General features: G+C 45.7%; 1 protein-coding gene across 1 annotated transcript in view; it reads left to right on the forward strand.

Annotated features, from left to right (window-relative positions):
* GAP43 (growth associated protein 43) overlaps positions 1–26,966 on the forward strand; it is a 148,222-nt gene that overhangs the window by 108,688 nt on the left and 12,568 nt on the right. Inside the window, exon 2 of the mRNA XM_010567679.1 lies at positions 16,199–16,826. Within this exon, the coding sequence (XP_010565981.1) occupies positions 16,199–16,826 (628 nt within the window). The remainder of the gene's footprint in view (positions 1–16,198; positions 16,827–26,966) is intronic.

The following is a 26,966-nucleotide window of genomic DNA, read 5'->3' on the forward strand; positions in this document are numbered from 1 at the left end:
CACGAGTTTCGAGTACTGTGGTGTAAACAAGAGGTCACTTTGCTGCCAGTGGCAGTGAAATAGCACTCAGTCATACAGAGCACAGGAAAATGCTGAACAGGATTTCTGTCATTCCTTTGCTCCACTTTCATCAACACCCTGTGCTTCTGCCCTGCAGCACCCCTGCTATTCCAGCTCTGATGTTGCAGGGTAGGCACCGAGTTGCTGAAAACTAGGCAAGGATATAACTGATCCTTTGAACAAAGTAATGCTCTGTTCAGTAGCTTTTTGTACATATTAAATGATTAAATCTTTAGGGGGCTTTTCCCTGATGTAGTAATTGTGCACTCATTAAATTGCCACATAAGACTTACTTCCTATTAATTTATTTTTTGCTAAGAAAAATGTTTCATTTTCCACTGATAATCCTGCCTCACCTGATTCAAGGATGGCCAACTTGTGGCTTTTATGCCACAGGCAGATACTGAGCGATTGAAGTATGACTCCCACAATGGAGATACGTCATATTACTGACTGCTGATGTTAGGACTACTTTTTTATCAGTATCTCCATGTGGGAGGAAGCTCTCAGGGGCTTCTGAAGCCAACAGCTCCCTACAAGCTGTGGGACTCAGCTGGGCACCCAGCTTCACCCCATGCCACACTGGGTGCTCGGACCCCAGGGAACCGTTGCTGTTTTCTGCCTGGGAGCTACTTGCTGAAAAATCCCTCACCTTGGGTCACTGAGTAGGGGTTTGCCACTTCTTGGGCATTGGAAGGTTTGTTGTTTTTTTAAGATGCTCGTGGGGCCAGGAGGTTTGAGCTCCCATAATCTAGTTAATTGCATTTTAGAAAGTGAAATCTGGGTAAAAGTTGAATTAACCCACATTACTAGGAGTGGAAATCGATTTAGGCTTCAGCTGCAACATGAGCTAGTATATTTGTGAAAAAAGACCACAGAGAAACTATGTTAGAAGAAAGTTATTAAGGCTGCTAAGTCAAGTATTAAAAAATTAGCCAATATTGGAAATGCAGTTGCCTGTTCAACCTCAGCATGGTCTCCTCTTGTGAATGTATTTCAGTACGCTTCTAATAACAGGAACACATCTTATTTTTCTTTCCAGGGATTCCTACGGCATTCAGGTCACAGAATGGACAGTGCTCACCTAATGAGCAGTTATTCAATATTTTGTTCTCTCTTAGTAAGTCAGCGTGTGACCCCATAGCTTTGCTCAATAAGTACTATTCAAACTCTGCTGTGAAATCAGAAATACTAATTTTCTCCTGGGCTGTCTTGTGATTCTGAGCACATCCCTAACATTACTTAGTAAATCTTTGCAACACCCATGTGAGATAACCGAGTATTTTTACTCCGTTTTTGCAGATGGACAACCAAGGCACAAAGAGAGTTTGGTCAGCAGGACTCCCTAATTCTGTGTGCTGAATTAGAGAAACAGAGAACCTGAGTTTTATTTGTAGTTTTTATTTTCAATTGCACATATCTGAAAACATCTCCCATTACTCTCAGCTGCATCTCTGAGTGCTCAGCAGTGCTCCTAATCAGACTCGAGGTGTCTGAAACCATCTACTCAAAGATGTAGAACATGGCACTAGGAATCACCCTGTGAAAAGTATGGGCCAGGATAACAGAGGAATTCAGCAGCAAAGGTAGGGCAGTGCTGTAGGACAGCCGTCTGCCAGCTGCCCTAACCCTGAGAGCCTCTGTTCTCCTTTGCCAAGCCTCTGCCTACTGCTTTTTAACTTTCCAACTTCCAGCTGCAAAAAATAGGACCAAGATTTTAGTGTAATCCCTTTATACCCCTAAGTTTCCTAAGCTTCAAATATCCAGATTTCCTACTAACACTTTAAGTCTTCTTTAAGCTCCTTTGTTTTACTTTGCTATTTTTCAGCAGATATTTACAAGCCTGGTTCCAAACAGTGGCAGGGTGGTATCAGGTAATTTACAGAACTCCTAACAAACAAGATTTATATAGTCAGGAGCCTAGCAGGATTTTCAAAGAGCCTTGGTGCCTAATTCGCACTGGTTTTAATAGGATTAAGGCAAGTAGGCATTTGTCAAGATCCCGCTATTCGTTCCTTAAAACCTGGCCCTGTAATTCTTCTTTCAATCAAGTTTATGTTGACTCACTAGAGCTAAAGCATAGGAATGTGTACTAAAATGTTAATAATTCATGAATGTTTGTAAAGTGCTGTGAGAGTACAATCTGGAAAGCAGGCATCTTGGGGGGATGTGTTATATTTTCTTCAGGCTTCAAAATAATTGCTTATGCAAGCAAAGCACAATACAGGTGGAAACTTTTTTCCTCTGCTTTGCGCTGAGATTGAAATGTTAGTCACCTGAAAGCCCCAACAGGTGCTCCAATTCTACACAGAGTACTCTCAGATATTACTAAGGATTAAGCAGATGCCAAAACCTTGAGTTAGTGACTGGCTTGAAAGAGTACCGAAAGTGTTTGTGCATTCGTAACTTGTTCCTTCTGGAAGGGATCAAATGACTCGTGTTGAATTTAATCTGTTTGAAAATATTCCACATCTAGGCTTCATTTCTGATTTCATTTCAGCAGGATTTAGTGAATTGGTTATGCAAACTGACTTCAGGAGGTGGATTTCTTGCAAATTACTCACTTACTCCACTATGTTTTTATATATATATATATATATATATATATGTGTGTGTGTGTGTGTGACAAGCAGTTTGTGATAGTTATACAATATGATTTCCTCTTTCTGACTGGGAAGGAGAAAGAAGAAAGAGTTACTGAAAAAAAAAAAGAAAAAAAGAAAAAAAAAGCCACACTCCTGGGCTAAAATTTTAGATCCGTAATCATTCACTGTAATGGAATTTGCATGATATGTGTCTATTTCCATGGCTTAGGGACCAGTTCATCTGAAAAGTAGAGTACAACTAATGGCATGACCTGGTCACGTATGACATTTGCATATCATAATCTTTGCTTCATTTGAGCAGACCTACAGTTTGCCTAACTCCAATGATGTGTCCTATGAAGGACTTAGTATTGTTACTGTTAATGGGTCAGTGAAGTGGACTGGCAAGAACCAGCCTTGTCCTGTCACTTCCTGAAGAAGCAGGAATTATGTCTTTCTACCAAGAAATGGCTCTATATTTTAGATGGTACTAGGAGAAAGCAAGCTGGTTCCTACAGTATCTGAACTGTTTTTCCTCTGTAAACCAGTGTGCTGCCTGTGCCCTTTCTTGTGTTCAGCACACTCCCATTGTCTTGATTCCTGTTGCTTGTTTCCTTGCTTCCTTTCCCAGCACCACAAGGGAGATATATCCCAAGGATGTAGAAATAATAATGGTTGTCGTCATCTTCATAAACCCTCATGCATTTGGCTCTTCTCACAGTGGGCACCTCTTCCTTCATCTGGAACCTCACCATTAGGACAATAGAAGCCCAGATGGAAACTCTTGGAGAACCTCTGAAAAGCGTTTGACATCCTTTCATTCCATCTTACTTGTCCTAGCCTGCTCCAGCTACCCAACTTCTTGACATCCTCAGAACGCTCCTAAATACACTGAATAGCATTTGGGGGAGGCTGATAGGAAACGGAGCAGTCAGACTCAGGACTGTGTTTAACAATCTGCGTGGATTGCTATCTATCTATAGGACACTTGGCCATTCACAAGTTTCCCTAAGCTTTTTTTTTCTTCTTTTTTTCCCTAAGTGCTTAGCTATTTTCAGCACCATCTATGTTCATGGCTGCAGCTTTTCCTACTGCCTTTGGGAGTCTGATCCACACATTGATTTATTTTTAGCTATATTGCTAATTATTATTTTTGTGAGTATAGTGTTTCATTATTCATTAAAGCTGGGGAGACATTTTAGTCAGTTCTCAGTAGAACAAATGTGAATTCAGTAACCAAAGTAAGATTTCTGAGTAGGGCTTAAGAGGGCTAGGAAGAGTGATCTGGCAAAGAAGGCTGGTATGACAGGTAAGAGCTATTGATATATGAAGGAGTGTTACTAAGAAAAGCAGAAACAAGCTATTCTCAAAGCGGACAAGACGCAAGGGGCTGGCTGAAACTCTGGGAGGAACTCTGTAGTCCACCAAGGAATAAACTGCCAGAGAAACCCAGAGAATCATCTTTCAGGGAAATCTCCAAAGATGGGTAAAACCCACTGGTTATGCAGGGTAGGTTAAAGATGAAGAACATCAGCCCTGCTGCAGTGCACAGGGAGGGCCTAAAGGACCCTGGAGAATTCTAATTATTTGCTCTTCAGTGTGTGACAAAGCTGCACAGTGTGATCTGGCCCTTACTAAGAAAAGAGGAAACACTGCACATTTTCTGGTGTTAGATCGTCTGTATGTACTTCCCAGTGCTTTCTGTCTGGCTTTGCACAGGATCCTGAGCGAAGAAGGTTCCTATTCCAGAAACTCAAAAGTCTTCCTCAGGATGAAAACCCTCTTTCCGCATCACATCTGCAGCAGAGCAGAAAGAAGTGGAAGGAGCTTTGTGCACCCTGCCTGCCCAGCCATTCATTCTTGCCAGGGGTCCCTTTTCCCTCGACTTCTCTGCCAGGGCGGCTGCTGAGTAAAGCTCTCCACACGGAGGGCTCCAGGGGTGCCTGGATATACGGTATGGTTGTGCTACAGATGCACCAGATACAGAGTGATCTAAACTGTGTGCCTGGGGAAAACACATTACAATGCGCAGTGCTTTGAGGCTACTGCTATGCTTCCTGAATGAAGAATGGAAAAAAGCCAGGAGACTTTAGGACCAAGATGTTTAAAGCTTATTGAAGCCCCTTTTTAATAACAACTTAAAGATGGGAAGCCCAGGGAGTGAAAAAATGGAAAGAAAGAACAGCTTTCCTACAGCAGGAAGCTTAGGAAAAGCTCTGGGTGACTGCTTAAATGTGGCTGTGATATACTAGCCCTTCTAAGTGGGGAATCCAAACACTTGTGGCTTTTTTCCCTAGCACATCTATTCAACGTGTTCCTTTTGGCTGGAGATCTTTATAGCACTAACTTAAGAGCGTCCACAAAAGGTCTATCGCAGCATGTACTGCAGGCTTGCCTCCCCCCCTCGCCCTTTTTCAATAGGGCTGTATACAGTAGAGGAGCAAAGTAGGAAACAAAATGGCTCAAAGCCACATGTGCATTTCCCATAGCTCAGTGCCAGTCCCTAGAATAAGTGATTAAGCCCTGAGGCTACTGGGTCTCCTGTTCAGCTGCCTGTGGCCCCAAAGGATCTTTCCAGTCAAAGCCATGTCTGTGCTCTGGTGACAACCCTACCTGAAGGATGGGAGAGGGGTATGGCATGACACTGTGCCTTCGGCGCTGTGCCACTCAGGAGTGACAGCTCAAATCACAGGCCCGATTCATCAGTTGTACAGACCTTGGAAAGCACTGAAGTTATGCAAACTGGGCATGGGCTCAGGCAGTCAAGCCTAGGTTCTTGGGTGAAGGAAGCTGTGTCATACAGGTCCCCTCTGGAGACCTTTTCAGCTTCTGACAGACACTTATGCCTCCTTTCAGGATGTTCTCATCCTGCACTGACAGGAAGGAATAGATAAGAGCACAGCTTAAATATTGCACAGTGCTTTACCTTGCTACAACACCATGCATTTGAGGCTCTTGCAACACTACAAATACTTAATTCAATTAGGTTCAGAGTCCTTCTGGAACATAACAATGTCTCCTCTCACAAGTTGTTTGGAGCAGCAGACCACAGAGATCTTGTAAAAATGATCCCTAGTGAAAATGTCATTGAAATCAATGAAATTACACTCCACTTTCACCTTCTGACATTGCATTTGGCATTTAATTTCCAATAAGATCCCAGTACAACTGTTTGTTAATAAGCTGTACAAACTTCGGGGTAGGAGGAATAGAGAGAGATGGACTAAGTCTTCTCATACTTTGCTGTAAGTCAGCAGTATCTAAGAGCTCATAGTGGGACCAGTGACCTGTTTCCTATATTCAATATCTTAAGAGTAGGTTTAACTCTTCCCGTTCTCACCTGAACTAGTGCCTAAGGAGGGAGGAGGTACGGGATCTTTCTCCTTCTTTCTCTGCTTGTACTTATAAAAGGAGTGAGAAAAAAAATGTAGGCCAAGAGTGATTTCACAGGATGTTTTCTATAAGGTGTCTAGCATCCAAGACGTGCTGTTGCTGTGAAGGATTCAGATCTGTAAGAGGGGTCCATGTCTTACCCATTGCTTGTGGTGAGTTCATACTCATGTTATCGTGACAGCCCTATCAGCTACCTTGCAGAAGATCTGTGGAGCAAACATCAGCAGCTGTGGTACCACTGAAGTAAAGGTGGGTGGAGAGAATGGCCAGGGCAAGCCAGAGGAAAAAGTACATGTGGATGCATGAGAGCAATCTCTGGGTCAGTCAAGCCTAGATGGACATGAAGATCTACAACACAAATCGGTAAGCAGCTTCTGCGAAGATCAGAGCCAGCACTCAACACCGTCATTCTCTGCTTCCAGCACCAAGGCTGACACCCCGTCCTAGTAGAGCTGGGGCTGGTGTTGGTGGGGTCAGGCAGTCCCACGGAGCAAGAAGCAGAGCCAGCAGAGCCAATCCTGGCTGGTGAGGAGAGGCCATGCCACCGAGACCCGTTGAACCCTTCAGAACCAGAAGCTGAGAAAAAGCCAGCTGCCCCAGTGAGGAGATGAGTCTATACCAGTAGGTAGAAGCCTTTGCGACGGATTCCTGCTCTTTGGGGATACAAGATCCTGGTACACACACAGTTCAGCTCTGCGGTGGGCATGTGGGATTGGTCTATCTGGAACAAAAGCTGAAGAGGTTATGAGAGAGGATATCTTTGGTGGAGCTATTTTAGAGCCAGTTTATCAAATTACGTAGTCCTGCAACTCTGGTTACTTGGGTTTTGCTGGGGGCAGCTCTGGTGATTTGAAAGATTGTACTCTCCTCCTTGGGGAATGGGGAAGCTGTTGGCTAAAGGTGGTGCTGTGGGTTACACTCTCTTTCAGGAGATTAGAAAAGCAAAAGACAAAGGTCTGACCAGGAAGATAATGAACAGTAAGAAAGGCAATACTGACTTTACTGTCCTTGTCAGATCCTGATCAAGAATGCTGTTTGCTACCTTCTTCAGGTCACCCTGCCATTTCAGGTGGGATACACGCTCCTGTCCCCCCTGAAGTTCGACTGCTGTATGTGGCTGTGGGCGCAGGTAGCAGCTACAGGGTTTCACCCCAGCAGTAGCTGCAGTTCGGGAGGAGAGAGACCTTTTCTTCTTTGGGCAGGTGCTAGGTGTAAAGCAGTGGGGGGTGAAAGGTCCTCTAGAAACATCACTGTCCAGATGCTCTGTGGAGCAGAAGTTCATTGTAGAGCAATGATGTGGGAAGACAGAGGAGGCTGGTGCACAGCCAAAGCATTTTTGTCATTGAAGCCTTAGCTGACATGAGCATCGCTGGTGGGATGGTCTGTGATAATTGAATAGGGTATTCATGAGAACACCTTGCCTCCCCTGCAGCACCACAGCAAAACTTCAGGTTTCAAGGGCAGAGTAAGCATCGCCCGTTACATTTTACAAGTAGGGTGACACAGCTACAAGTGAAGAAGTGAACAGCCTTCATTCCCCACCTGGATTTCCTCTCTCATATCTCCCTGCTGCCTTGGAGAAGCTTCTCCATCACACTTCCCCCCGTCCGCGGTCCAGGATGGGGAAGGAGGAGGGAAGGCTCAGCCCAGGGCTGTCACACATTAACTCACCCACATCCAAATCAGCCTGCTTACTGACAGGGCCAGCTCCCCAGCAGGACACTGTTGAGAGGCTGACGCAGGGTCCTCAGGACCACTGCTAGCCCAGTGCTCACGGAAATGACAGCCAGGGTTGTGCAGCGAGGTGGCATGGGCCAGCGAGAGCACTGCTAACACCTCTTTCAGCTGTGGCACTGTCAGTCATGCCGATCTGCTCCAGGAGACCCTGCTTGGCTATTTAGCTGCCTGGTTTTTCTTGGTATTTCCTGCTGTCGTGCCCTTTGGATGTGGATCAGTGATTTTCTCTCTCTCTCCCTTGCCCTCTCCCTTCTTCTGTATCACATCTCTGTCATCATGCCTCTTATTTATATGCCTCTCTTCCATTCAGTGCTTTGGCTTTGGACAGGTTTTACCTCTCTCCCCACCTTTCCTTTTCTCCTCTCCGTTTGGTTCCTTTATTCTTCCCTCTCCTCTCCTCTCATTCCTTTCCTTCTCTGCCTTGAGCTCTGTCTTCTCCCTCCCCTAGCCTTCCACCTTACCAGACCAGCTCCTTGCAGAGCCCCTTCTACCCACCCTGGGTTTCAGCCCCACACCTCCCTTCCCTGCCCACCTCTGCAGTGGCAAAGCCTGGGGCTGGGCAGGGGAGGAAGATTTTTGCTGCAATAGCAGATCCCACCCTCTAAGCATCTTCCCAAGCCACTGGGAGTTAGTCCGTGCCTTGCTTTCCCTAATTGCTGGGGATGTTTGTTTGACTTTAATGAACTTGCAGATGCTTTCTCGGAAGATAATTGCCCCCATTTCCAGTGACATAAACTAAACTAATAATAATAATAATAATAATAATAATAATGATAATAATAGTCACTGCCAGAAGGAGGTACCAGAGGAGATTCAAGGTTAACAGGCAGGTTAAAAAGAAGGTTCAGAGACTGGATGGACTTGGGGCTTGAGCTTTTCGTTGTTATTCTGCTGGCTGCAAAAACCCTGGGCAAACCAGCAAGGAGCACAAGCAGGTGCTTGAGCTAGTGACAGGGCCTCAGTCTAGTTGCCCATGGACTGATGGTCCCAGCATGAAATTCCTCACAATTTCTAGGTGCAACCAGGAAAGCTCAAGGTAACCTCAGAGACCAGCAGTGGAAGGGCTTGTATTATCCCTGCCTGCAGTTTGCTCAGGTTAGGGAGAAGTAGGGATATTTCCCATCACTAGAGCTGGGTGCAGCCCAGTGTTCCCATGGAGGGAATGGGGTAGGAGCTGCAGGACACAAGCTGCTGCTTCTTGTAGAAAAGGCTCTAGAGACCTTGCGTAACCCTGGACTCTGGGGAGGCTCAGCAGCTGCCTGCATGGGATCTCAGAGAAGCAATTCTGAGCTCTAAATTAGCCTCTGGCCCTTGGCTGCAGCTAGAGCAGAAGCAAGTGTGTCCAGCCCTCATGGGGGTAGGCAATCTGAGCTACCAGAGGTTAATAACAATTCCCTGAAAAATTTCGTGGAGTCCAAAACTAAGCAAGCAAGAAGAAAAGAGAGTGAGAGAGAAAGGTGGGGAGGGAGAAGGAATGATAATTCAGGGTTTCATTACCTGCTCATGGTCAGCAGACCATGGGATTCAGAGTCTGAAGGTGTTATTTTAAAATAATTCACATAGTGGCAACCATCCTTGCCTGAACTACCCAGAACAAGACCACACAAACCACATAGTCTGAGCCTCAATAAAATTTCTCTTTAGTCCAGTGACATCCAAGTTTGCATTTCTGTCTAAACCCATCTGCAGCAGAAATCACATATTCTTTAAATGGGCTTTTCTAATCAAAGCATAGTTCAAGGGAAATTTTTCACCTGGTCCTTTTGCTGAATTTCTTCAACGTGGTCTATTTTGGGAGTGGATTTACACTGTCAGCTTGGATACCTTCCTGCTTCATTTCCAGGCTTTCGTCCCTTGATCTGAACGCCTGCTGGCTGGCTCCTTCTGGAGCGACACAACTATTTCCCTCCAAAAAGGAGACTAGGCACAACTGACAGCTCAGTTTGTGCCAGGATCCAACCTGAAGCAAGAGCAAAGGTGTTGATCATGCCAAACACCCAAGGCCTTCAACACAGTCCACAGACTGAGGCCATACCGCAGGATATAATGCCCTTGACATTAACTGTGAAAGCACCGCCTTGGCAAGCTGCAACCCAGTCCTGTCTCTGAGACTTTGGGTGCTTTGAATTGAAAGATGAGTGAACGCATCCTGTGCCCCACAACCACCGAAGTGCTCCACAGAGCCCAGATCAGACCCAAGGCAAGTGCTTTTCCCCAATGACGTCCACAAGCCACTCTGCTCCAGGAAGCACCAGTCCTGGACATCAGCGACTTCGTATCAGCTTCAGGGGCAAGGCTCTTATTTCTTCACCCAGCCTGCAAAGGCAGCATAGGCAGTACTGAGTGCCTTTCTCCATTTAACCACTGGAGCTGTAGGAACTTCAGGGTGGTAGATGACACCATGGTTGACCACCAGCTTAACAGAAATAAGTTGACAAACAGAAGGGAGAGTCACAAAGCAGGTGAGGAGAGTATAATAGATTTATTGAGAAGGCACACTGAAAATATCTAAATAGGTCTAGCCGAGATTATTTTCTACCTGTCTTCTCAGTCACAGCACACAAGTGAATAACATCCATCCATCTGCCTGACCATCATTAGCTTATTCCATTCTAGGCACCATAAAATAGAGGGGAAGTTTCCTACACGTGAGAGGGTCTTGTAGAGGAAAGGATGGAAACTCCATTGTTACAGGATTTGAAACTGGTGAGCTGATATACCCTGGGGAACCATCCTGCATAAGCCTTCAGAAAGATGAATTAACCTTTTCTCTCTCAAGGGTGTTTTACCCGCCATCACCATAGTCATCCTGGGAAAAAAAGGAACTCTTGTTTGTTTCCTCGCTTTGCAGACAGGTTGTGCTGAGAGGTGCTATCCTGTAGCCAGGTGTCTTCACACCATTTAACTGGGTTAAAAAAAAGCTGTTCTCTGTGCTAAATTGCTTCTTCACTTCACAAGGCGTGAAAGCCTTTTCTCTTTCTCATGTGTCCATGCTTCACTCCTTCTGGGGAGACAGCTGGTCTTTTTTTTTAATGCATTCTGCTCCTTAAATGCCGTCTCTGAGACAAATCAGGTCATGTAGTGCCAGGCCCTCAAAAGCATTGAGGTGACTCAATCCCGTGAAATCAATGGGAGTCAGGTACCTAAATTTCTTCGTCAGTCTGGGCCCAAGTGACCTTGAATAGCGTCAGTAGGAACACACGTTGTGCTTTAGTCAAGATTAGAGCATGGGCTGGGGTGCACCTTAACCCCACAAGTTCCACGGGGGGTTAGTTGGTTCAGCAGTAGCTAACTGAAGGAAAGATTTCCACACATACCTTAGCACAGGTGTCATGAGAAAGGAATGACTTGGGGTCCCCATATCTTTGCATGGAGAACACGGGGTGGGTTTTTTCCTTAGTAATCAGGTATCATATTGCCCTTGGGTTGTGAAGTGGGTTATCGATAATTGTCACTGGTCCTGCAGATGTCCAGGCTCTGGCCAGTATTGATGCCGTCTCTGGTGAAAGCTGTGCAAGTCCTAAATCGACTCCTGGCACATGGGTTTCAGAATACCAGGAGACAGCAACGTGAATCGAAGGGCTCTGGGATTTGGTGTCACGTTAAAGAGGAGTTCCTATCTAAGGACAGGAAGGAGCGGGATACCAGGGTAATGTCTGAGTGTGTAGCAGCCTGATCCTAGGATGAACATTAAGGAGGCTGACATATGCTACATATTGGTGGGCAGAGAAACACCAGGAAAGGGGGTTGGGTAGAGAGGACTGTATAATATTGAAAGACCTTTTAATGGAACAGTAAGTTCTTTCTTGATCTCTCCATCCCGGCATCCAAAATACAGAACTACGTGATTATTTTTCCAAGGCCAGGCAATGAGGTATGCCACAAGAGACAGGTGGACAAACAGCAAGCAAGGACCAAAGCACTCAGTCCCATCCTTTCTTGCTCTTTGTCTAGGTGTGGCTGCAAACACATGGAACATCTGGAAAACATCTAGTTTCTCCATTTCTCCTTTCCTGACTTACCAGCATGTGGGACAGTTAGAAGGGCCTGGAGGTTATAGTAACACTTTCTTCATTCTTTGCCATATTTTGACCCCTCTGTAAGCTGTGGGTTTGGAGATGGAAGGTGGAATGGTGGCCAGAGATTAGAAATCTTCTTGGGGGCATGGCTCCATGCAATTCCCACATTCTTGGTGCCTAAGAACTAACCTCTGCCCTACCTGTGTCTTAAACACTAATTTCTTATCTCCTACTCTCTCAGCTGTGTGACAGCAAAGAAAGTCTCACTTACAGGAACAGTCTGCCTGGGAAGGGATGTCCTAGAAACCTGGAGGTGTGGCAGACAAGCAGATGGAGATGGTGAGAGGATCATCCCTCCAGGATTGGAAAGATGTTGTGGGCTGTGTAGATAGAGACGTAAAAGCTTAACAGTGTGTTTCATAAAGGCAAAGCTTTGCACACTGGCTTCGGTGGGTACGTGGGGATGGTCCAAATAAAAAAATGGACATGCTTGACTATGTATGTCCTTTTATACATCCATACAGCTATGTATCCACCAGCCTCCATGATTTTAAGTCCTTCAGCCATTGAAGGATCTATGACTTATTTCACACTAAAGGAAACAGAGGACATTTGATCTGTGTAAAATGACAATACATTGCATGCACACTTACAGTATCATGAATATGTCAATATTAAGTACTAGTATGAGTTTACACATAAATGTGTAAATGAAGGGTGTGTGATGGAATATTAATATATGAAACTTATCCTTACCAGACCTGATTCCTGGCTGAGAGCTCTAGATTCTCTACAAACACTAGTAATAATAGTCGCTTTATTCCAGCCACAATACTACAACCAAGATGTCATACACGCATGGCAGATAGATAAGACAGACAGATTTCTTGTTTTCCACTGAGATGCTTTTGAATACATCCTGGCAGGGCTGACTCATCCTTTTAGCTTTCCAAGGAAGATAAATTGCTTTCCAGGATCTTCAATGTATACAAGTTATTTTTGAGTAGCTTCCTTAATTAAGGTTTATCTGCTGTGTGCGTAAGCCACAGATGAAGACCCCTTGTCTTTTTTTGTGTGAACAGAAGTTTCCCTCTGAACAATCTGTTTCTCACCCAACCCATTGTTATACAACATGACACACATACTATATGGATACCGTGTCCTACCCCAGAAGTAGCTGCAGGCCAGTAGCCTGAGAATAAGTCATTTCAAATGCCTGGGATGCTTCAGTGGGGAAGGACTGAATAGAAATGGGATTCCTGAGGGCCACAGTTGGCACAGACAAACTATTAGTACATTTCTTTCGTCCATGACCTTAAACTCCACCTCTGCCCCAGCCTCATGTTTCTTATCTTTTATATCTGAAATCATGCTGAAAGCAGCCTGTTGGAAATATATTTCGCAGTTGCAAACCTTGCGATCTGGCAAGGACTCAGACTGATGTCATCCCGACTGGGATAAGAGGACAATGATGTCATCAGAATAGCAAAGGAGCCTTTTAGCTCTGTAATGAGGTAGGTGCGGGCGAGAGGTTTCAGTCTGATCTCCCTGGAGAGAAAAGAAAAAGTGCTCTCCCATTCCCTGGGATGAATTTACTGCCAGGTAAAGGGCTGGCTGGCAGTCGCAGCTCTCTGCGAGTTCATCTGTCAGAATAGCAGGAGAGCCAACCCTGCGGCTCACTGCGCCCTGGCCTCCTGCTAGCGGTGAGAAGGAGATAAGCCTTCGAAGGGCTGCATAGCCCAGGTGACAGGGTAACTCCTCTGGAGTCAGAGGCATGCAGACAGCAGGCCACTCTTCAAAATAGCCGTCCTGGTTGGAGCAGGAGGTACGTGGGATGTGAGAGCAGCAAGGCCGGTGGCAAGGGAGATCTCCTTTCAGTCAATGGTCTTCATCTTTGTCCAGGGATTAACAATTTTGTCACATTCACTAATGGTTTTGCAGGAGTCAGGCATATGGGACTGGACCTTTAGGGTCTTGTAGTTACGTCTGAATTGTCTTTCCAGTCTCCCAGTCCTGCCGCTGTTTGAAATTGGCCACAGTCCTTAGAGAGAGAGAGTCAAAGCTAGGGCATCTAAGTGTTATACAGTGCTATAAAGGAGTCTGTCTTCACGTTGCTGTGGCTACAGTGTAATGTAGGCATACTCAAGCTCTCCTCAAACCAGCTAGTCTGGGTATTAGTAGTTATGTTGCCACAGCAACACAGGACTTAACTGCGAGCTGCAAAACTTGCCTAAGGAGCAGGATGGATGAACCCGTGCAGAGCTCTGCACTACCCTGGCTGGATCACAGCTGTTCTGTGAACACGCTAGTTTAAAAGTACTTCCGATCTGTTTCCATCCCCTTGTGCTGAAATAGGCCGAAAAGCTTACCCCAGATGCTGAATAGCACAGTGCAGTTAGCTATGCAAGCAAAAGACATACATGAATGGTTACAGCATGGTAACGTCTTTACACATAACCATCACCTGCTCTCTGACAAGCCGAGACGAGCATGAAAACCCACTTTCCATACCACATCGCTCAATGCACATGGGGAACCGTAGATGTAACTGCTCAGCTGCGCCCCCGTGGTAGCTACAACAACCGTTTTGTCCCTGGGCATGGTCAGGCGCATGAAAACTCCTTGTGCTGAATGCTGTGTATTAATATCAGTTGCATATTCATTCACAGGTTTTTTTACTCACCCCGTACACAAGCATCCCGGCGGCTAGTCTCACTCCCAGACTTATTTCGTGCTGTATACAGACCCATCCTCACCTCTGCACAGCTGTGTGGAGCGGTTCTTTTCCTTGATGATTTGGGGCTGCTCGTTCCTTGGCCACCGTACCCACTCAAGCTCACCCCTGTTTACCTGGGGAACGATCCCAGGTGGGCACCAGTGCTAGGATGGGGAATCCTGCGCTCACTGGGGACCCGGGGGAAATAGCGGGTACCACCTCTGGTATGCCAGTGGCCAAGCATTTGGTTCACCGGCACAGTTTCACTCATACATGTGTGCCTGACCCTGTCTCACCCTGTGGAAATAATCCCTTCCAGTCTGTTTCCCAGTGATTGCTGCCAGTGTGACCAGTCCCCTCTCCCCCTCTTCACAGCCATGGTGGTTCCGGTGCCACACGTGCGTGCTGCAGTGGCTTCTTCTCCCTTATTCCTGCTGCACTCTTTTTGAATGTATTTATAAGCTGTCTCCTCTCTCTGTTCTTCTGGTCCCGGGCCTTTTTCCAGATGGCACCTCTCAGTTGCAATGGCCTGAGGAGTGGTTTCCTCTTCCCACCCAGGAATAAACGCTTGCTATCTTTCTCAGCCAGCTCGTTTTCTTTCTCTCGTGACCTGAGCCAGTGTTGGAAACCAGGTGCAGACAGCAAAGAGGCCAGTGGCTCTGCTTCCGAGTAGCTCTTTGAATGCTTCCCAATGGGAATATTAATAGAACAGTGTCCTTTCATCAATATGCAGCTGAGCTGTTACTTGCCCAAGGGCTGCTAAATTATTGGGGTGAAGCATGGTATGTCCTGTAGATTCAGTGGGGGTTTACAAGCTGAGCATTATCTGTCTGCAGCAGACCAGCATGAGGCACAGGCTCTGTTTTGGTCACACTGAAGACTCTAATGCATGGCTTATGTCTAAAAAACATGGGGAATGCCTGTTCTTTGTTGCAAAGCTGAATTCCCCCCAATAGTCAAGAGAAATTATAATTGCTGAAACAGGAAAGACTGATATCTATCTGCCTATTATTCCTTCATTGAAACCATGAGCGGTGAGCAGAGGCAAAGTGCTTGGAGTGCTTGCAGGCAGGGCATTTGTGAGGAGTATATCCTGTGAATATCTGTGTATGTCTGACAGCATGCATCTGCGGTGGGGCGGGCAGCAATACTATTCTCTGTTGGCAGTCCTGAGCCAAAAAGCTATAAAGGACAAAATACTTGCTGTCATTAGAGTCACACACCTGTGAAACAAGGTGTCATTAAAAAGAAACAAAGACTTGAAGGCAAAGGTGGATTTGGAAGGACTGTGAAAATCCCCCTCAGGAGAGTGTTTTGAAAATGAGTAGGGGAAAAAAAATGGTATATTTCAAAATGGATGGGAAAATAAATCATGGGAATAGAGACAACCCAGCTGGTGCAAGCCTTTCCACGCAGCCAAGGTGCTCTCAGCATTGCTGATGGAGATGATGAGGTGCTTTAAATTCCTTTTACAAATGCCCCACGTCTGTCCAGCCCCAGGATGAAATGAGAGCCACCTGGCTTCAAACTCCTACCAAATGGAAAGGCTGCTTTGAAACCTGTCACTGGTTAGCAGGAGGGGAAGGTGGGACATTCCCAATAAAACCAGAGCCTAGGCTGCCCCTGGAGTGATCTTAACTTATCTCCCTGTTTTCTTCTCTGTCCTCTTCCCTTGTTCTTCTTCAAAGGTTGAAAAAAATGAGGACGGGGACCAAAAGATTGAGCAAGATGGCATCAAACCAGAAGATAAAGCTCATAAGGCAGCCACCAAAATCCAGGCCAGCTTCCGTGGACACATAACAAGGAAAAAGCTCAAGGGGGAGAAGAAGGGAGATGCCCCGGCGTCTGAGACCGATGCCGCCGACAAGAAGGAGGAAGGCCCTGCCGGCGGAGCGGCCGAGAACAAAGAGAGCGAGGCTCCCACCGCCACAGAAGCGGCGGCCGCTGACAGTGCCCAGCTGGAGGAGGGCAGCAAAGACAGCAGCGCGCCAGCGGAGGAGAAAAAAGGGGATGGAGCCGCCGACACGGGCTCAGAGCAGCCAGCCCCGCAGGCTGCCGCTCCTGCCGCCTCCTCAGAGGAGAAGCCCGCTGCTGCCGCTGCCGCCGAAACGGAAAGTGCCACTAAAGCTTCCACTGACAACTCGCCGTCCTTGAAGGCTGATGAAGCCCAAGACAAAGAGGAGCCTAAACAAGCCGACGTGCCTGCTGCTGACACCACTGCCACCACCACCCCTGCCGCAGAGGATGCTACTGCCAAGGCAACAGCGCAACCCCAAATGGAGACAGTGGAGAGCAGCCAAACCGAAGAGAAGACAGGTGAGTGAATGCCTCGCTAGGGAGCGGGCCTCTCCAGAAATGGATACCTCCCTTGGTCTCTTGGGGACGCATCCGAGGTTGGCCAGCGAGAGCTGGCCTGGGGGTTAGACTTGAGAGTTAACAAGGGAATCCCCTTGCTGGGTTTAGGGGTGGGGAGAGTTGCATGTTCTTGCTTAACGCCCTCTTCCCTGCTTCCTGGCACCTTTTGGAAATACTGCACCTCCTCTCGAGGCTCCCGTTCCTCTAGGTGGAGGTGCCATCCAGACCTTTTTCCCTGGTGGCCGGAGAGTGTCAGCCAGCTGGGAGGCTTGGAGGAGCCTGGGAGAGGTCCCCAAACTCTACATTTGCTAAAGAGGGTGGTGAATCTTCTCAGTCAACTGGCAGAGGCAGTTCCAGTGGGGCAACAAAACAGCCCGAGGTGATACCAGCTCACTGGAGGCTGCCAACTTGAGCTGAAAAGCTCACAATACAAAAGCGCTCTCATGCTGCAGGAGGCCATTTAGCCTTGCTAGTGGGATGGTCAAGAAGGAGCCAAAAGTGTCTTTTTTCCATCTGCTTCTGAATGGATGAGATTCCTGGTACAACCATATCCCAGTCAGGAACATCTTGTTATCAGCATTGCTTATAGTTTCATCTACACCAATACTGCTAGCCTCTGTACTTGGAGTAGCCCATGACTGCCATACTTGCATGAAGCTTTTAGATGTGTCAGTTGGGTCAGACCCACGTGGTTAGAGGTAGGGAAGGGGAAGATTAAATAAAGGTCCTGACACCTCAGTGAGTGAGGACAGAAGAGAGGTTTGAATGCAAGCAGTCACTCTAGGAGGTGTTTTCAAGTCTTTGCTCTTGACTGAGTGCAACTCTGCTTAACTAGTTCCCCTGGGAAGAGGTGAAAAGTTTTGAGAGGCAAAAGTAAGCATTTTTGACAGAGGCGTAGTGTTTACAAGCCATAAAGAACAGCTGTTTTTGAATTGTGATACTGAGCTGGATAGAAAATGCATCAAAGACCACAGGATACTGTTGTTCTTGTTCTTTACCTTCCTTACCTTATCAAAGAAAGAGAACATAAACAAACCATTCACAAGCCATTCACAGGGCATTCTGCATTCTTTAGCTTGTTGGGACAAAAATGTGGCATATCACCTTGATATTCACAAACAGCCTGATGTAGATGTTACAGAGCCTCAGCATCCAGTCTTGTACTTACTGATGTTTCTCCATCATTTCATTTGGTTAACTACTACTTTTCCACAAATTACAATTCCCTCTCTCTAATTAGACTTCCAAGCTTCCTAGCTAACTTGGAGCTTCAGGTGACTCTACTCCTGCTCAACAAAGTGGACAGATAGGAAAGAATAGATATCCAAAAGGACAGATAAGTACTGGGAGAGGAGTTCATGCAGAACACTTATGATGTAAGGTATGGACAAGGGGAGCGGCCCTGAAGAGGGTGAGCCTAAACTGAATGTACACAAAAACAAAGGGTTGCTGGTTTTACCTCCTTTCATTTAAACATTTCTAGAGATAAGCGTTGAAGTTGCATCATCCAAGTTGGCTTTTTGTTGTTCAGGTCTCCATCTCTTTGTTCTTACTTTGTGTGATGAGTTGAGTGGCAAAATAAATGTCATGTGATTTGTGAAATCTAATTTGGTATGTTGCATGCTGTGCTTGCATTGTTTTTATACTTGATCAAAGGTATCAATGGCAAAAATAGGACAGAGTGAATCGGTGTTTTGGGGTCCTCTGTACACAGGATAACAAGTGCTAACTAACTTTTATTTAAGAGTGGGGATGCCTTATTCCTAAACAGGAATAGTGATTTGCTCTGAATTAACATTCTATTTTTATTTGGATTAATCTGCTCTAATGGATAGAGGTGGGAAATTCATAGTAGCAGGCTATTTAATTTGCTTAATTTTTACCTGTTTTGAGTCATCAGTCATCAAAGAATGGTTTATTTCTAAGCACTCTTCTAAATTATTTGCAGATACCTTCCTCGTGTTCTTGTTGGATTTAACATCATTTGAAGTGGCCAAGCATTCATGGCCACATTATTTGAAGTGGCCATTTAAATGCATGGTTTAATATGCATTTGCACATGATACTGTTACTTATGTAAATATCTAGCCAACAGAGTAAGTTGGAAAATCTACAATCAAATATATATATTTAAAAATGAGTTTTCAGTGATTGTTTGAGTGTTCAAGGCCAGTATGTGCATCTATTTATACTTATTCAATATGCATGCTGTAATACTCAAGCTTACTAATGTTTGCAGAAAGCAGACATGGAAGGTGTGTGGCCACAGTCAAACTGTAGTCTCTTTAAAATGTTAATGAATATAGATTTTTTTTTTTTCTAAATTCCTATTCCAGTATGATATCAGCCTTCTAGTCACAAACTCAAACAGCTGGGCAAGTGCCCCCAGAGCCATCCAAGAAAGAAATGCAAAAAAGATTGAACAGGCTTTCTTGTCCATGTCTCTGAGGATGCTGGGTTGTGTTCTGCAATACACTCTATAGCACAATGTCCAGAATAGTAAGAAGCTGCTTTCTCCTTAAAGAATGTTCCACAAAAGAGCTTCATCACAGTATAAAAGTTTCCACAGACAGGAAATATTTCCTGACAGAAACCCTATGTTTTCTTTTTCCTGTCTTGATCCTATTTCTCCCTCTCATCTCTTTAAACCTCTCCGTTTCTCCCTTGGTACTTACTGTGTCCGTAGACTTAAAGACATTTGTCATGTTTCAACCTTTCTCCCAGTCATCCCCCAGCGAATGCAGCGCTGGTGGTTACTGGCACGGCTGTGATGGTCATTCACAAAGGAGGGAGGGCTACCAAACATCTGCCACTCCAGTACTCCTCCAGCCTGGGGACAGATCCTCTTTCAGCCTCATCAGTCCCCTTCTCCCAGAAGTCATCCCCTTGGCTTTCAAAGGTCATCTCTTATCGTTTCTGTGATCGAAGACTGGCACAGTAGTATGCGGTGTCAGGCTGCCAAAAATAAATCAAATTGGCTCCTAGCCAGTGTCATCGTTTGGCTGGTTGCCATGGCATGCTTGGCTGCTACTACCGTGAGGCGTGCCGACCGTGCTACTTTTGTGCAGTGATGTTCATCTGCCTTGAATTTTACTACAATGGCTGTACTGTGTTATCTGTGGATATCTTCCCCGGTGCAAACACAAGCAAAAGGCAAGGGCGTTTCATTTCTATCCAGAAGAGGTTTTTGCCTTCATCTAAGGGCAGAACAAAAAAGACAGGAAGAGGGGAAAGGAATAACTAACCAGACAGAGAAGTGAATGATTTTTAGTGCTTAAATATTTAATGTTTCTGGAGGCGGGGAGAGGCTGGGTGATTGTTCATACCAGTCACTAATTCCCCTGACAGCCCTCAGCTCTCCTTGTTGTTCAGTTCCATGTACTCTACCTGTCTGTTGGTAATAGTTTAGCAAACAGCTTCAAACAACTGTCCTGTATCCAGTATTAGTTGATCTGGAACCCCAGGCATTCCCAGTTGTACAGTAGGGCAGTTTCTAAGCAATCCTCAATGTATCAAAAAGTAGATGGATTCCAACCTGGGTAAGGCAATAAATGAGTCAGTGGGCTTTGTTCAGTGGCAATGAGGGATTGATGTAAGCAGGACAGTCTCTTAGTTCTCTTCACGTCTTTTGGTGGGTGACTTGCATGCCAGGAAAGTGTTCTTTTATCTGAGCATCCTTGCCAAGACTTATGTTTATAGGCTTTCTTGTTATGATCCAACTTTTGCCTCCTTGGTGTTGGCATTAAGCTTAGAGAGGCTCCCTTAGATGCCAACCTACTCAACAGGACAAAATTCAAAAGTGGTAGGAGGGAATTTATACATTACATATGGATGAGGAGGTGAGACTTATTCTAATCTAGGTTGCATTGGCTGAACTCCAGAGAGTCTCCATCAAAGTTACTGGAAAGAGTCTACATTAGCGCAGCTTTGAAGCGAGATCAGCATCCAGCACAGCAGATTATAGAAGAAGATGGGCTACTGTGTGCCTTGTGGGGAGGAGAGGAGGTGAATGTCACACAACGTTAGATTCTCTTTGTACTTTCCCAGGTTTTCAAGTCTCGCCTCCCAATTTGGCTAGCTCTCACATCAAAAGCACTCTCAGATTGTCAGGTAAGAATACAACAAAGCCCAGAAATGTGAAAGAGTAAATTGTGCCTAAGGAAACAAATGGATCTTCTTTTGTTGGGAGATGAAGAATGCTTTCTCCTACTTGATGAAATAGCTTTACAATGGAGCAGTTTCACAGCTGAAATGAAAAATGAGCCAGATGACAATTGCTTTGCATGTAAGGGGGCCAGCAGTTCCCCCAGGACCCTGTATCCTGCAAGGAAGGAGCACTGGGAGGCACCATCTTCTCTTCACTTCCTCAGAGGGAACAAGTCCCTATGGATCCTTTTTCATGGTGTAGAGTTGAATCAGTTCTTTGTTTTCAGTTCAATCAGCATATTGATGGAAGAACAACACTTGCTGCACCTAGGGAGTGCTGGCTATATAAAGATTTGGAAAGGGAGACTGTCTATTGTCATGTACAAGCTAGAAGGTACAGCCTGCACTGTGCAAGAGGATTGCAGTTGTGTAACTGGAATTTTAGTCTTGGCCCATGGGTAGCTGGCATGAGGCATAACACCCTCACTGCCATTCCTGTTTCATGGGAGCTTATCTCTGCTGCTACACCTGGCAGCCAAGGAAAGCAATGCAAATACAGTAGTCTTTCCATGACTGCCCCAGAGGGAACAACGCTAAGCAAGCATGCCAGCATTTTCTTGTCTGTAGTACTACTCCAGCAACAAAGTAAGAATATAAATGCAATTTAGACTACCTGTAGCATGCTGAAAGGTGTCAAAGTACGTGCCTAGTCCTCAGTTGCTTTGAAACTTTTAATCTTTGCATTGTGTCTACGTGGGTATAAGCATTGCAGATGTATTTCACATCCTGCTTTGCATTGGTGCAAATAGCCATGTGAGGGGCAGGATGAGGAAAGTGGAATGTCACGATTTTCCAGAGAACAGGAAACCTACATGCTACCAGCTACAGGCGCAAGATTTCCTTCTCTGTTGCAGTGAAATACTGTCTTTGGTCCCACGTGTGCCACAGGTCTGCTATGTTCTAATGAGATGCAGCTTGCCCTGTATAGGTGGTAACTGCGCTAGTAGGCTAGTGGTGAAGCAGGAGCTGACCGCTTTTAATGAAATCTTACGTGGCACTAAGCATATTTACCGATGACAACGTGTGGGCTGACTCTGGAAAAGGCCTCTTGAGGAGAGCGGGTTAACCACTGTTTTGCAGCAAGGAGGCACCAATTCTTTTGGGACCTCAGTAAGAAATGCATGGACACTCAAGGCTGGTTAACTGGTTTATTTTGTGAAGGATGGAAATTATAGGAAAGGTGGCAGCAATCTTTCATCCCCTCTGATGTTGGGAACCACAGCTGTTGCTGTATCGGCCAAGCCCGTCCTCGTTGATTGTGGCATGCTGCACAGAATTCCTGTTCACGGGGAGGTTGGCCAGCCTCAATCTTCTTCATGTCTTTGTAGTATTCTTCCAACTGAACAAAGCTATTGGTCTTGAACCTGTACAATACTGAACTTTCTAGATGGTATTCCAAGGTTCACTGAGAGTGTTACGCTCTTACACATCTCCATAGGAAGGAGCTCTTACAAGCAGTACGTACAGGTGGTATTTAACGCAGTGCATACTAATGTCACGGTATAAGCTTATGTTGTGTAGTGGTTGCTCCTGCTAGCACATGGCTCTCTATAGCCAAGGCCAATGGTTAAACTCCACCTAGATTTTGCTCAGAATCACTGTCTCCTCGTTACAACGTTTTCCGCAGTGGCCTGCTACAACTGCACTTGAATCATCTTCAGAAAATGCTCAGAAATCCCCACATGGGAGGAAGGCTTTCTGCCATAAATGATAACCAAATTTTCTACTGAGAAGGGCTCAAATAGCAGACCAGTGGACAGAATAGACAGACAGACAATGAAATTTTAGTGGCAGCTGTTTGCTGTAGTTGCCAGCAGTGCTCTGCACCACCACCAGTGTCATCTCTTTACACTAAGATCAAGTAGGCTGAACTTTTCAGATAGAAGCTTGCAGAGTATCAGCTGGGATTTGTGGCTCCAAGGAGCAGTACTTTAAAGGTAGCAGTACTGACTCTCTGGTACAGATGGCTGCCATGTGCAGAGGAAAGGGATTGGGAAAGTTCACCAGGTCAGCATGATCAGATTAGTTAGACGCTCCTGGAGAGCTGTGCAGTGGGTGCATTAATACTAGATTATCAGTGGCAGTGCAGTGATCACTTCCAATCTCTGTGGCAACTCTGTGGACTCTGGCAAGGTGAAGTTGTACTCCCAAGGGTCCATGCAAATAACTTCTAGAAGAACATAGAAACTGCCAAGCTAGGGCAGAACTAATCTCCGTTTATTGTACTTCTTGCAGTGGCTAGCACCAGATACTGCTATGGGCAGATGTGGGGTAAACTTCCTCTCTACTGCTAGGACTCATACCTGTCCTCTGCTGCCTAGGATTTGGTTTAACAGTTAAAGCATGATGTATTGTCTCTTTTGATACTAGTTATAACTGTGGCTTTATATGGCATATATATAAATGCACAATATCAGATTGACTAAGTGTCCACAGCTTCCCCAACTCCAACCAACTGCACAATGGCCGGAAAGTTCAACAGTGGATTGGCCACCATTGCCTTAAATATCTTTCTGTACTTGTGTTATGTCACAGAAAGAGCAAAAGCTTCTGATAGCACTACTTTGTGCCATTGATTATTGTACATAGCATCATATAGTATGCACACATGCATAGAGGCCATAGTACCATAGCTCTAGCTGTTCATCTCTTTCCTGAAGAAAACACAAGCAATGCTTTCATTTGCTTTTTATATGAAATGATTCCCATACTTTTTAGCATCTTTGTCTGCAAGCCCTTTATGAGATGGGGTGACAAACACTGCACACATTAGTCCAGAAAAGGCTGTGCTTGTATACACTTATTTCCAGAAAGGCGGTATTTCTTCTGTTTTGCTCCTCATCCCAGTCCTTATGCACACCAATATCTTTGGTTTTTGAACACAGCTACCCAGTGAGCACTGATGACTGAAATAACATCCAGGCCCATTGTGGACTTGGGAGTTCTCCTCTTTGTAGAAGGCACTGCACAAATATTTTATTCAGCCATATGATGGTCTGTGAGATTGGGCAGTGGCCAGGAGAACTGAGAACCAAAGAAAATGTAGGCAATTACAGGAGGCTTACAAGTCAAGCCACTGGCATCAGCTCTGTGGGATAGGTTCCACCTCCAGTTCTGGACCTCCAAGAGACCTGTGAAAGACCAACTTACACGAGCTCAATTTGAACAGGTCTCTAGCCACAATATATTTCTCAAGACTACATTCATGCTGCAAGCTTGACTTAAAGGAGGGCTTCCTCATTCCCTAGCTTTCCTCTTTGTTGGCGTTGAATGTCTTTCAGGCAGAACGTAGAGGAGATGCTAGATGATAGCATATGGGGGAAAACAGTGATGGAGAGTGCTGCTGTTGTGTGCATAGCTGTTCTCTGAAGGGGAGTCTGGTGTGGTTTTGCAGGTTACTAGAACTGTGACTTTCTTCCTAGTTCTGTATTCCCTGCTAAAGGTTCCCTTTGCATGTTCTTTAGCTCTAAAGGCCTGTACCACATCGAGAGCCTTGGCTTTATCATCACAAAATGAGAATGTGATTGGTGGAAATGTTTCTTTTTTCTTTCTGTGTCCTTAGCTACATCACTGTCAGCATGGGACACTGGAACAGAGATGACAATCGCAGCTGAGGTCCTGGCAGCCAGGACCCTTGTTGGACACCTGCCCTTAGCAGGGCTGCAGAGTAGTCAGGAAAAGAACTATGGAAACCTGGGCAGGGCCCAGAGATGGGAGAAAATGCTCTTCTCCTAATGACAGGAAAAGTGAGACTCAAGGCTTCATGTAAATAAGTCTTAGATAAAGGTCATAAGGTCCCAATTATCCAGTGTTCAAAGGACCACACGCTTCCCAGCTGTACCTTGAGGCAATAGCAAATGAGTCCTCTCTTCATTATGAAAGAAAGCAGAAGGTGGAAGACACTATTCAACCTCTCCATCTTCCTTCAGCAAAACACAGCAATGGGGAATGTTAGTAATGATAACCGGACATTACCTGTAACCTACAGGGCTTAATGAAGAAGAAAATCTCTCTGACACTTGGTAAAGCATCCAAATCCCAATGCTAAAGTGGTGCAGTGCTGCAGAACCATAGCTGACAATGCATTGCACGTACAGGGAAAGGGATGGGAGGACAGGAGTGAGAGCTGTGACCAGTCTGCAGAAGCATTCGCCAGTGCTGCTGACTTTGGCAGAACTGTCTTAGCAGCTGTGAAAAATGTTTCAAAGACCTTACTGGATAACCATTTGAAGAGATGGATGATGGAATAAAGTAAAAGTAATTTAAAGTTGGGGCGGTGGAAAGTACTTTTAAACACCCCTTTGCTGTTCTTAAAGGCTTTGGGCACCCATTGATTTGGAAATGACACAAGCCTCTGAGAGGGAGGTGTGGATGCAAGCTCCTGTGGACTAAGTCCATAACTGCCTAGTTTTTAGATGAGTGTAGGACTCCATCCCCTCACTGGGGGTGGGCTTAGAAATGAAGGAGTATGTATTCCGGCTTGGACACCCTGAGTTACCTGTCCCAAAATTTCTCTTCCAAGCTCCCCTTCTGCCTCACATCTTTTGCAGCCTGTTTGGAGGCAATGCTCCAGCTACAGGGCTGAAATCTAAGCCTCACTAACTTAGGTAAGGCTAGGATTTCACCTGTGATTTCAGCATTAGCATTGTAGGCAATTCAGAGTAATCTTCAGTCATCGGTGCCGAAACAAGGGATATGCCACAGGGGACCAAGCCCTGGGCTGGAGCCTGCCCTGCTGCACTTCAGAAAGACATGCGAGTTGAAGGAGTCTGTGGTCTTTATCTTAGATCTGCTCACAAGTGGTCTGTATGTTTCTTCCCCTGGGAGGGACTCAGTGCAATATTGTAATATTGGTCTTCTGCTTTCCGTTGTGGTCAGAAGGGATGGAAGTTCCCTGTGTTCACAGGGTCTCATCAGAGGGCTGCTGTGAGGTTGTCTTTGGTAGGGCTGCTACAATCTATACAAGCAGCACTTCTGTCTGGCCCTTTGTCTGCATTCACAGTCCATTATTCAACTACTACACCAGGGATCCAGATGGTGAAAGCACAGGGAAAGAAGTAACTTCTTTATTGCCAAACAGTGAGCAGGCATGACTGTCGCCTAGATCTCCTAACCTTGTACCACACCTGCTCGGTCCTGCACCCGTCCCACAGTACAGCTCCTAGGGTTCGGCGTGGACATCCAGGGTGCTGCAGGTTTGCAGGTCAGTGGGGCTGGTGGGTGTTTGAGAGATCCTTCAGCAGTGTGAACGGTTTTGGAACATGCCTTTAATCTTATCTGTGGGGGTGAAAGTACTCTTTGCACAAACCTGTCCCAGTACTGATCTCAAGCCTTTGTTGGGAGACTTCAGTGTCGCCAAACGTGGCGTTGGGCACAGGGATGGAACTTGACCTCTTGTCCATGACACAACCTCTCCCAAACACACCTGAGGCCCAGCAGGAAGGCAGAGGGAAGAAAGGCACAGCACTGCTACTGAGCAGCACTGCTTCTCTGGAGGAACAGCAGACTTCAGTCTCAAGAAATAGTAACTCAGCACTGTTCACTGCACTCAATAAAGAGACACAAAATGAAAAAGAAAACGTTTCTTTGTGCCTCAAGCTAGAAACCTTCTTCATGGCTGAAGCCAAATGACTATGAGAAAGATGGATGGAGTCACTGATTTTTACAGCAGGGAACAAGGAGAAAATTCCAGGCATTCCTAACTGATGTAGCGTGCAACTACTTCTTGTCCTCATTTCTAGCCAATCATATGTATGTGTTTATACCAAACAGAGGAGTCAAGCCTAGTTGCCTTTCAAACCACCTCCATGCAGGGCTTCTGAGTGCTGCTGGGCTGGAATTTTTCTGTAAAACTTCCCCCCCCCCCCCCCCCACGCCCCCCCTCTTTTTTAAAAA

This window comes from Haliaeetus leucocephalus, unplaced genomic scaffold (assembly GCF_000737465.1).
Source record: "Haliaeetus leucocephalus isolate CR32 unplaced genomic scaffold, Haliaeetus_leucocephalus-4.0 Scaffold228, whole genome shotgun sequence".
NCBI classification, from domain to species: Eukaryota; Metazoa; Chordata; class Aves; order Accipitriformes; family Accipitridae; genus Haliaeetus; species Haliaeetus leucocephalus.